This window comes from Opisthorchis viverrini, assembly GCF_000715545.1.
Source record: "Opisthorchis viverrini unplaced genomic scaffold opera_v5_387, whole genome shotgun sequence".
NCBI lineage: Eukaryota > Metazoa > Platyhelminthes > Trematoda > Opisthorchiida > Opisthorchiidae > Opisthorchis > Opisthorchis viverrini.
Genome location: NW_008752044.1, coordinates 289,584 through 301,603, shown reverse-complemented (window position 1 = coordinate 301,603; position 12,020 = coordinate 289,584). Strand labels below are relative to the sequence as shown.

The 12,020-nt window shown below is 42.5% G+C and overlaps 1 protein-coding gene across 1 annotated transcript in view; it reads right to left on the bottom strand.

Annotated features, from left to right (window-relative positions):
* The window catches only part of T265_10602 (hypothetical protein), a gene marked incomplete at both ends in the record, with an annotated part of 73,215 nt that overhangs the window by 40,977 nt on the left and 20,218 nt on the right, over positions 1–12,020 (bottom strand). The window contains one exon of the mRNA XM_009177022.1: positions 11,389–11,569. Within this exon, the coding sequence (XP_009175286.1) occupies positions 11,389–11,569 (181 nt within the window). The remainder of the gene's footprint in view (positions 1–11,388; positions 11,570–12,020) is intronic.

The following is a 12,020-nucleotide window of genomic DNA, read 5'->3' as shown; positions in this document are numbered from 1 at the left end:
TTACGATGATACTGAACAGGTTGAAACACGGGTCGAAACGGGGTTAGTCTAAAATCCAACGGTGTGAAATAAAAACGTGGTTGAGTCGGTTTACACCGCAAATTGTCTTGATTGGTCTAATTGCCGTAGTTAGTTGACGTAGAGATCACCTCCTCGCAGGAAACGTTAGATCCTTTTCTCTATCTGCAGAATTTATTTAACGTTATCCACTGCTACTGTAAAAACTAATGACTTGTTGCAAGATGAAAGTGAACACTTCAGACCTGGGGGATGTTAACGGACCAACGAACTGCATAGTCAGGTAAATTTTATGGTTGGACTGGAGGAATAATTTCGTATAATACCGACCAAGCCACTCCCTAAAGGCGATAACGAACTGACGTTTTTTCCACAAACATTTTACCCGCCTGGGCGTTTTCTGGCGGCAGAGACTAGTTGCAATGGTACTCCGGATTTCTTGGCTTGATTCATCGGAGGTAGAAGCGCCGATTAGGCAATAATACTGCAAGCCTACCACAGAAGCATCCTGGTAGCCGTCGGCCAAAACAGATGAGGAATTTTCGTCCCCTCTAGCTAAACTCGAGGCTAAGCTCTGGTGTGGGGATAGGAAACGGTGGTGAGGTACCGTTCATCGCTTCATCCAATGTTCCCGTTTCGTCTCCTTTGTGTATGACAAGTTCCGACGAATTGTGCTGTATACGCTTCTAATGTGAACCATGACTAGGTTGGTTAGCTGGGATGCATTTTATCCACAGTGAGTATGACGATGACGACTGGGCGTGACAGTTGAAAACGAAACTTGGTCGCGGTCAAACAGTTAAAGAAGTAGACGCCCACCTCTTCGGTTCTTCGTGAGAGGGATAGCAATGGGGAGAACATCGGCAGGTGCAAGACTGTCTCATCTGTGGAAGGCGTACGTTACGCTGGATCTCCTGTGTCCAGGAGCTTCCCATGCTCCAGGGAAGCTCTTAGGTGAGAGGTGTAATGTAAAAGCCCTTTAAGAAATTTACGTTCATTTATCCGTCGCTTTCTCAGCTTTTGCTTTTTTTTGTCGGGATCCTATTCGAACGGCGGCAGATCGCCAAGCCTGTTCACTGCTTGCCTAAGAAACATGTCTAATTTCCGATCTACCCAATCGAGATGACAGCCACCCTCTATGTGTCAGAACGGATGCAATATAACATGCTTCCACGTATTATTAGTCTAGAAATTTCGAAAATATGACCATGTTCGACCCGGTGGAAATTTCTTAATGTTGCATTGTATCACCCAGTTCAGTTGTTCCTAGCGTTCGTGCAACTTGGATCTTTTGGATAAAGGCCTGGAACATTTCGTCGCATGTACCAAGTTCAACGGAAACAACAATGGATCATTCACACTACGATACATTCTAGCAAGGGAGCAGTAAAATGCCGGAGAAATATATTGGTATCCTCAGCTAACCCACTTTCCGATGTCCTTACAAGACTGAATTGCACATGGACGTCTCGATATCCGCACACTGTCTAAGATATTGGGATTAACCAAACGGAAAACAATTCCGAGTGGATAGTGGGCCCGGCTTCGTCACTTCTGGTGATGAGTTCACACAAACATTGCGAAGGCACCGAAAAGGAACTACTCCATTATTCGCTTGTACCATTATGAGTAGTATGTTTATTATTGTTCCTTTGACCAAACGATCTCCAGGATGCACAACTTGATTTGATGTACAGGCATGCTGAATGGGTTTCCAATGCCCACAGCAATAATTGTTAACTTCAGGGTAACCTCCCGTTTTCGAAGTTTACATGTACTAGAAAAAGAAGAATGGAGTTCTGATGTTTGTACCAGAACTCGTGACAGCTTGTGCTAGGTAGAGTCGACTAGTTCGGTAAGTCGCACGCATAAAACTCCGCTTGAGTCTCATGGGAATATCGAGTATGTTTCTTGTTGTCACGTATGATGCTTGCATTTGCGCGTAAAACCTAACTTAGCTAATACTTTTTAGTTTTTCCACAGGATTTTGTGTTAGGCTGGTGTAGCATTGCACATTTAGTTACGCATTTTCATCCCAGCAGTTGGGTTGAGGGTAACAGGAAACGCTTATTCATACAAGTAATTGACTTCGCCAAATCCAAAAAACCACGCTTCAGAAAACGTCAATCGGTACCGTTTGACACATTTGACACGTTTTCTAATTCCGACTTTTTAAACCCGGAAAGCGATGCTTTGGCCGAGTGGAACGGATTCGGAGAAAAATTGAATTGACGATGAACTGTTAATGGTGCATTATGAAACCACCGAAAATTTCCGGTTCTGTAGGATTTCGGATGCTGATTTGGCCGACAAGATTTGGGAGAACATAGACAAATTCACTTCCCGTTAATTCGTCCAAAAATGACCTCTCAGTCAGTTGTTTTTAAATGTTGAACTACGATCACAGTATGGAGTTCCCATCAAACTCAATGAAAAAAAAACAATGAATAATCTATTCCTATCGGTCTAAATCTTACCCTTGAAGCCAGAAGCCAAATATCCATCTGATTATCTACTGGTCCGAAATAGCAAAGTTAAGCACTAATAAACGTGTGCGGTATGTAAAAGCTGTTCGATATATCAACAGTAGGATGAAATAAATCCAACTAATATATGTAAAATTAGCTAAGCTGATTTTGTAGGATATAAGATCACATTGGAAGCTGTATGGTATTTATTGGTACTACGAAGATTATGTGAAATTATCTAATTATCTGTTTTCCACACCTCTTCCGAATTTAGTATCCATTGAGAAAACGGGAAACGCGGATTCGTCCTCGTGGACACAGATTAGGGTAATGCATCACTGACTCGTCAATAGCGCAGCACGGCACGCCACTGAGAGTATGGATTGAGTGAATACCGACTAAAAGTGCTTGTAGTAAGATTTGCTTCGTATAATCTACAGGACCATCTGGAAGACAGTGGATGGCGGCATTCATATACTTTTTTAGATAGTCATCCTAGACCAAGGGAGTCAAAAACTCGTCATCCTCAGGTGGGATAATTCGTGATGGTTCTAGCCACTAGATTTGCACATAAAAATGACGACTTTGAGAGGTTTTGTCTGCACATCACAGAGGATGCATTCTCCTCGTCTATGCAGACCACCACCACTGGAGAACGGAGACAATATGTGTTTGCATGCGAGATTTAAGTGAAACCATAAACTGGGCATTTCCGTTGGTTTCATTTGCATGGCACTGCCATCAAGATGGTTTATTTACTTGCTCTGTCACAAATGAATAAACACAGTCTCGTTTCCACAGACCTATCAAATAATTATATTTGTTTCTTCAAACGAATGCGTGCGATTCCTTTACGAAAGGCGTTTATTTCACGTGCTTAGTTGCCAAAACCGACTATTTTAGCATAATGCTATCGGTAAAAGGATAAAGGCCTTCACTGCGGAGTTGTTTATTTGAGAACCACCAACTGAACAGTTACAGACTATTGCACAGGGGAGCAAAACTATCATATGGATCTTGTTTACAAAACTGAATATCCATCTTCTCCTTGAACGCGTCTTCCTGAATTTTCATGAATAGTACTTGACTGTTACTCGAATGCAAGCAAATGCTACAAAGCGACCCCACGAATTCCGTAATAGATCGCACTTAATGTCAGTTCTGCCTTTGCAATGGTAAGCAATGCCTCAGAAACTGAGGTCATTGCAATCCGACGGACCGAAATTTCCTGTTCTGTCCGCTCTTCGTGGCCGAATCACGTGATGCTGTGATTTCACTCACGGGGTTGGCGATGAACTATTTGAAGTGTGATATCAATGCCCCAGACAGATGTTTGAGTGTGTTAGCCATATGAAAGACACGAATAGCCTATTTTTCATAACTGGTTTCAACGTGCAAATACAAACGATAGTACACCAGTGAAGACAACTGCTCGCCATATAACAACGTCCTGCAAAGTCATCGGAAATTTCTCGCAAACTGGTTACTTTAGTGAAGTAGACAGGGCGTGAAACACACATACATGATAAAGCGGGCTTACAGACTCGTTATTAGGCGTCAGAATATCGCTGTGCGTCCGTTATAAAATCACAGCTTGGGAACTAGAAAAACGGCACATTTGAGAGTGTGGTCTTCATCTGGACTAACTCTGCATGGGGAGTGCCTGTAGCTTTGAGGTTATCTTTCAAAACAACCGAAAAAAAATTATCGCAGATGTATGTCCAAGTAATGCTCCTTATGGAATACAAGCACGCAAACAAAGAGCCCGGAGCTAACGGCTGCAATGTCTCATTATATCCCACATGCGTATGTAGCTAATGTCTCAGTGAAATTGTCATTAAAGGGTCACTCGTGGTGTGTAAGGGTTATCCTGCTTAGAAATATATTGTTTAGAATTTCCCTGATGAGATGACACTCGGTTGATTGATAGAACCGGGCCACTAGGACATACTGCATCGAGCTGTGAACCTATAAAAATAGCAAGTGAAAATAATTCAACGAGTAGCGCGGATATTTGAAAACCGTGTGTATAACATGGAGGGGTGGAACTCAGCCAAGGCAATCAGCACGTCAGGCGAAAAGATGGAGCGATGCAAGGTTATCGTGTGCTTCGAGTAAGTCAGGATTCCCGTCTCTCATTCAGTGATACAACTCAGTGCGTCCACTAGAGATTAGTGTGTATTTATCCAGACCGTTTTCTTATATTAATGGTGGTGTGAAGAGATTTGATAATTTTCAGTAAATATTTCGTCCTACCAGTAAGCCAATCCATGTTACAAAGCCTGAAAGCACTGTATAGCTGTTTCACCCTTGTTAAGGACCATCAGCCGTGTGCATCTGATGAAATTCAGATGAAATTCAACCTTCTGGTCAATGGTTGAACACTTGACCGTTTGGTGTAAGCAGCTGACTAGCAGCTGGTCATGCTGAGAAGCCACTCGAGGAGCCAGTCAATACTTGATGACATGACGTGGAAAGGGTCATTGAAGGATGAGTGGCGCTATGCCATAAGTGAGGACTAATCACACTGCTAATCAGCTGATCCTGGCCAAACAGTTGGGTCGAGGGTGTGAAACTCTGAGTTTCATCGGATTCGCACTACTGATGATTCTCAACAAGGATGAAATGGCTTTTAAGTTTTTAGGCATAATTGGATTAGTGACGGGACGAAATATCTATTGGAAATCATTGAGTAATTGAACTATCATCGAGTGTTACAAAGCATTCTATAAATAGGACTTTGTTTCGCAATCTTGTGCTGATGGATTGGCGGAAACATCCTTTTCTTCTTTTGAGTGGTAACGTGCATTCAAGGTTCCACTGCACTCTAACCCGGGGGTTAACGTTGATGAAATAAGTATGCTGTCCAGGTGCGCAATTGTATCATATTCTTCACTAGTAGAAGAACTCACTGTGGGACAAGTGCGAAAGCTTCATATAGGCGCCAACTACTCTCATTTGCACACTAATTTGGCTTTGAGGAAACGCTTACGTGAATCGAACTCAATTTCTCGTCTATATCATGCTGCACAAAGTCACCCGGTGTTTCAGTTGGTACGATTTGCTTAATATTGCAATGCATTTTTCGGACATAACACATAGGACTAACGAAAATTCGAGGACTGCCCTTACCCGATGCGCCCCAAGAAAGACGAAACCAGTAGTCGGTTGTGGAAGAGTCTCCAGTAATCTTACGGGAGGTATTACCTACAGGTAATGGATGTGATCACAAATTTCACGAACTTGCGCCCTGATATTACAATACTCGAATATCCCTATGTACGGTTGTTTGCGTCCAGCTACACTTGTCACATGCGAAATGTTCCCGAACTCCCAAGAAAGTTGCCTCAATTGTCGTTTTATGAACTCGCTTTGCTCGGTCCCGTGTTAAGAGGACGACCAAACGCACTCGCTAAATCCGTGAGGTTAAATTCTAATGCAAGAACCAATAAACTAACGAAATCGTTCCCATCACCCCTGAAATGGAAGGCAATGAAATAGGATGTTAAATCAGGTCCAGGAAACCACAATTCTCGCGCCATGTACGACAACGACAGTCTGCAAAGACCCTACCAGTTAACAGTGCTGTCCATCTGTGATCATAATCGAAGCAATTGATTATGCGTTTCATATCGAACCTCGCGAGATGAGAGATCATACTGTCATACTCTTGTAATCAGAAGATCAATGTACGTTGCAAATTCTCAGTTGATAATCCAGTTGGGGGCGGGCTTGTCTTTTTATGCTCTTTATCAGAATCCGCCAGGCTGCAACAGAGGTTTATCTGGTTAGTAAATTGAACCAGTAGCTAGTAGAAAAATGCTTTAAAAAAAGCCGGCTCAATTTGTAGCTACTTGGTCGCATTACACTAAGCTTTGTATTCCCATTAGGCGGACTTTGTGTTCACAATGTCACAAATGACCCTATCATTCTTCTAAATTATCAATGTTATACAACTATTTGATCGTCAGGGGGTAACCGAATCAAGCATCCAAAGAGAATGGCGACTTAATTTCTACGAAAAGTCCACAGGCACTCCTGCCTTTACTCCAAACTGAAATATACTCTATGCTCAGTCCGAACATTTGACGACTCTTTTTGGACAATGTCAGGAGTGGAAGACACTAAAATGCTTTGACATAGTGGGTGAAACAGGAAAAAAGTTCAAATGTCACGCGAAATTGAGCTGTTTGGCAGTTAGAGGTTCGTCAATAGACGCTACCCCAAGGCTCGTGCCTAATGTGTACTACTTCGATTTGTCTGCGTATACATCAACTCCTCAGTCAGTTTCCATTTGTGACTACTGCTTAGCAGCTATTCAGCTCCTCTGATACTGCCGAAATCCAAATATCATGGCGGCATATACAATCGAATGCGGTTCTCTTGCTGCTAGCCTTGTTAAAATGATGTACTTGTAAGCATTTCAACCAAACGGTCTGTGCAGTCCATCCTTTAGGCGATGTTCCATTGACCTCTTGATTATCACCCACCTTGTATCAGATAAGTGCCTCGGAGAATGGTAATTTTCAGGTGTTTTGTTGCCATGGGGACCACGTGAATTCAACGCAAAATCCTCTGGCGAGTTCACATGAGAAAGTCGAAAGGTAAACTTACACATCAATAGGAATAATTACCACGTGTGGATTCCATTCACCTCTCTCTCTCTCTCACCTAAGATACTGCTTAACTTTGATGAGTACTTCTTGATCACATGGTGATTTGCATTTTGAATTCGTCATTTGAACACAAACGCATGAGTTGTTGAGCAAAGGCTTTTGCAAAGTGAGTGTTCCCTCACAGTTAAAATTTTGTTTACCCATATACCCAAATAAACAGTTCACTTATCATCACTTCCAAGTTGTGATCAAGGATCACACGAGGATCTGTATTGCAATGGCATGGCATTCAAATTAAATGTGACCTCGGAAGTTGCAGTGTCTATTTTCGTGACTACAGGATTTTTTGGAGGAAGCAACGATTAGAATTTCTAACACTCTTTTCAAGTGAAATCAGCTAAACAGGTTAGGTTTACACCAAGGAGAAAGTGAAATTCAAATGCCCCGACTTCCGGAGATTTTTTCCTTGAAAAGCATGGTCAACAAACATACCATATGTCACATGTGCCTATGAAGTTCACAAACTTTACAGCTACCCTACCAGAGGTGGACTAGTTGCCGGAAGTCCAATGAACCACCATACCACCGTGATCTTATATCAACAACGGATTAAATGTATCCACCCAAATGAAAGGACTGCTAACTATTTGAATCAGACAATAACCTAATCTGTCTACCAATGACTCCATCCCTCGAATGTCGAAAGGTTTTCCTGAGAGTTTGGACAGGGAAACCGAATGCCTCCAGGCTCACAAGCTGAGCTGGTTTTGAAAAATTGACTCGAAGTCATTTGGCGGTGAATAATGTACAGAATCAGTGAGTTGTCAGTGAAATTTACTCATTTGAAATGCGAAGATTCTTTAGGAAAGTACTGATACAATGGGCCCTCTCGCTGAGGAGAACATATAATCCTGTGCTCCATAGGCATCCACAATACCCTAGTCTGTCAACCAACAGACTTTTTTAAAATAGGATCTTTCATTCTGTGGCGTCTATTGACAAGCAGTCAACATTATTGCATTTCGGGCTGTTTTACCGACGTCCCACCATCTGCACCGACAAAAAAAGCATTTTTCTGCTTTGGGTAGAATCACATAGACAAGCCAGTCATGCACAGAAAGTGCCATGATGTTCTTCGTTCAAGGGCTTGATTTGATGTGACAAGACAGTCAAGTAAAAAAATGTATTCGGAGGTTGCTCAGAATCTGAACTCGTCCAACACTGCCTATGCTAAAAAACAAGTGGATTTGCTCACTGATTTAACAGTGAAATCTTGAGCTAACGCCGTTTCGCGCAGTCTGCTAAACAGCATAAATATGGTTTCAACCATCAGGGACTTCATTGAGTCAACTGGTGAATACTAGTAAGTAGTCTGTAGTCAATATAAGCCATGATTTGGATACGAATGACTTGTTTTCAAATTTTCGGCTTGATGACTCACATTTTTACTTTTGTTGTTTTGTATTATAGCTCTAGTATCAATTTTTTTCAATTCTAGTAGCGAAAATGTCAGTTTTACCGAGACTATTGAGTTCAACGATGACCGCATGCCTAAGCGGTAACTCACAGCAACTTAGGTGTCACCTAGAATATGTCAAACTAGTGAATCAAAGTATGCGAAAATAGCACCATTTTAAAAGAAAAACAGATGAAAAACAAGACACTACGCGAATTTTCTCACATTTTACGTGATTGATCAATTCGGAGGTAATGCAATTAGTACACAAAGCCAAGTGAAGCGTGATGATACCCACGAACTTGTCAGAATTAACTTAATTTGTTTGATGAGCACAAATTTGCATACCGATCTCGAACAACTATTGTCAGGTGTCGTACAGATTGACACAAATATGGTGTGCAGTACGTTCTCAAGAATCTTCATAAGGGTTTTACAGTTGGCGAAACCCAAGCCGTAAGTTGGAGACGAATGTGACCTACAAAATCTGTGTTCACGATGTGTACGGTCAGTGGCTTCACTAGTTTTCGACAACCTATGGAGATTTCAGTTGAACAAATCCTAGAATGTTTTGGTCGTGTCTAAATTCAAAGCATACGTAAGCAGTGAAGTTCGAACTGCGTCTTGCTAAACAACGAAGTTGTGTTCCGTCCACGTATGACATAACAAAGACCGGTTTTATTTCACTCAGAGAAATGAAGGTTGTGATACATGGTGTAAACTAAGAAAGGGGCATTACTTATTTCGATACATACATTCACTTGCTTATCAATTTGATTTTGACGAGGGATTCACCTGGAACCCAGCTGAACTGCTCGTTTATCACGTCAAAATCTGTCCACTTTGAGTACAAGTAGAAAACAAGGTTGACGGAGACTCGGGGGCTGCGCCTACCTGATCAGTTGCAAGTAGGGCGAAACCGGTCGTGAGCTCACGAGGAAATTTCAGCAACCTTATGAACAGTGCATTACGTCCATACAATATGTCGCATTATTTCGACTATCGTACCAACTGACATATGAGGTAGCCTGGTGCAGCACATTCAGTTGCTTAAGAACATGATAAAAGAGGGATTCAGCTGAGTTCCAGGTGAATCTCCCGTCAAAACCAAATTGATATGGAAATGGGTGTATTTGTCGAGATCTGTTCAATTTGGTTCCAAGTAGAACACAAAGTTGATGGAACCGTGAGGATTGCGCCTATCTGACGAGCCCCAAGGAGGACGAAACCGGCAATGGGCTGTTGGAGGTTTCAGAAACCTTATGAGTACTATCACTTTATCCTCTTTGGTCAAAGACAAGCAGTTGCCTATGACTCCCAGCCCATGATCGTTGCTACCATGGCGACCAAAAGGATGGAAATGCATCTCATGGAAGATGGAGCAAAAGGTCCACTCTGATCTCTTTATGGATTTCCCAGTGAAGCACCCCCATTCGGCCACCTACATTGTGATCGTCTCGGAAGCGCGATGAATAATGTGATTTTTGTAGTTCCTAAACCGACTTCCGTCAAGTGCTTATCTTACTTGCTAGCGTTGATTCAAGTGGAGAATACTGTTGGCCCCCAGCAATGTCACAGTTGTGCGACGCACTCCCTCAACCACGTCTAAGGTAGATCTTTTCCTCACCAACTCATCGGATTGAGCATGGACAAAGATGACTTCTGTCAAATGTTCGGGTAGATTGTGAAAATCTTGCCTTGACATTTAGTCACACTAAAGTCTCGTTTTCACCCGAGTTAAACGGTGGAGTATATGAATAGAAGTTTTGTCAACGATTTTGCACTGATATCACGCACTGATTTCGGGCCTACTTTTAGTCAAATAGAGATTTCAAGAACAGACGACGATATGCTCCGTCTACTGTTAAGCATACAAGGCAACCATAACACAGCAGTGAGGGTAAATGAACAGGTAGTGACCAAACATCCTCGATGTCTACTTGGACCGACGGTGTGATAGGATGCTCTTGAGGCATTCTAAGTCTCGTCGATCAATTATGGGTATTGGTTTATTTCGTTCTTGGTTATGGCTGGAGGTCGAATCTAATTCGCGCCCATTTTCGAGTTACAAAGCGCGGTTGATCGCTAACAAATCACAAAGTCCCTAGCAAATAAGAAAAAATAGTTTTGGGAGACCATGAGCATCACATGATTCATTAGAAAACACGAGTATTTTGAGTAGTACCTCTCTACAGTTGTAGGCAACTTAGGTCTAGAAAAAGTGGGGACAAAAATCACTCTATTTGGTTTAAAAGGATGTACTTCCGAAGGTCTGCTCTTTTAGCAGATTATAACATGTTTATTCATAGTATGACATTCGAGAAATCGTCACTGGAAACCAAAAAGTGCAACAAATCCAAAGAATAGGACCAAGTGGTTAGAGCGCGAATTTACTGACCGGAAAGTCCGTGGTTCGAACCCGGCCTCTGCCTCTCGACTTCCCCTGTCTAAGCTTCGACAGCCTGACAGTATCGCAGCCCTCATGCCTCATTCGTGTAACATGGCAGCTAGGCACCGAAAGGATGCTACAGCTAGACAATCTGAAAAGAGGATACTAACCTGGGGAATCTTGCCAGGAAGACCTAGTGTACGTTTTACCCTAAAAGAGTCTTCCTCAAAAGTATTGAGCGCCGTGTGTCTCGTGATGTCCTAGCTGGCCTAAAGTATCCAAGGCAGCGAAAGTCCTGGGGTGCTCAGAAACCTGGAGGGCGGAATCCGACAGGCTCTGACGTACATCACGCACGTCGTAGCAGCTGGAGACGTCGAAATATGTCAATGAATGATGCATATTGAAAACAACGAAAAGCCAGTCGAAACTTTTGAGACTTACTGCAAAGTCCGATTCGTAGATAGAGACTGACAGGCTCACCACGTAACGAATAAAGTATTCGCGGGGCGGATAAATGCCCCCTCTGTATGGCCTCGATACTGGCATTTCGATTGCGAAAAATGTACACGAGCATATATATCATCCCGGCCACTGATGTCAAATACATGCATGTGTAAAACCACTGTTGAAGTAAGAAAAAAAGAGAAGGTTAGATATATACTCTTGTCCGGACCTGCTTGTTGTTAGCACACTACGAAAAAACCAGAAGGGGCTTGCAATTGGACCACCGTCTACATTTTTCCAGGTTGCACCAGATGTATTCGTGTTTGAACATCAACTGGTCCTTGTTAGGGAGTCAGGACCCAAATGCCAGAGGTCCTTTGAAGAAACTTGAGAACCCAACCCCGTGCCTACCAGATGAATGCTGTACAGCGCTGAAAGTTACTAAAATAGACCACATACCAGTTAACTGGAAACAAATTCGGTGTCAATGACTACACTGAACAAGGGTTTATTGTTTCCGTCATCCATATGAGAATGAATCGGTGTCTCCAGGACCGGAGATATCTGCTTTCAGCACACGTAAGTGAGCTGTTGGCAATCAAACTACGACTAATTTTGACTAGTTATAG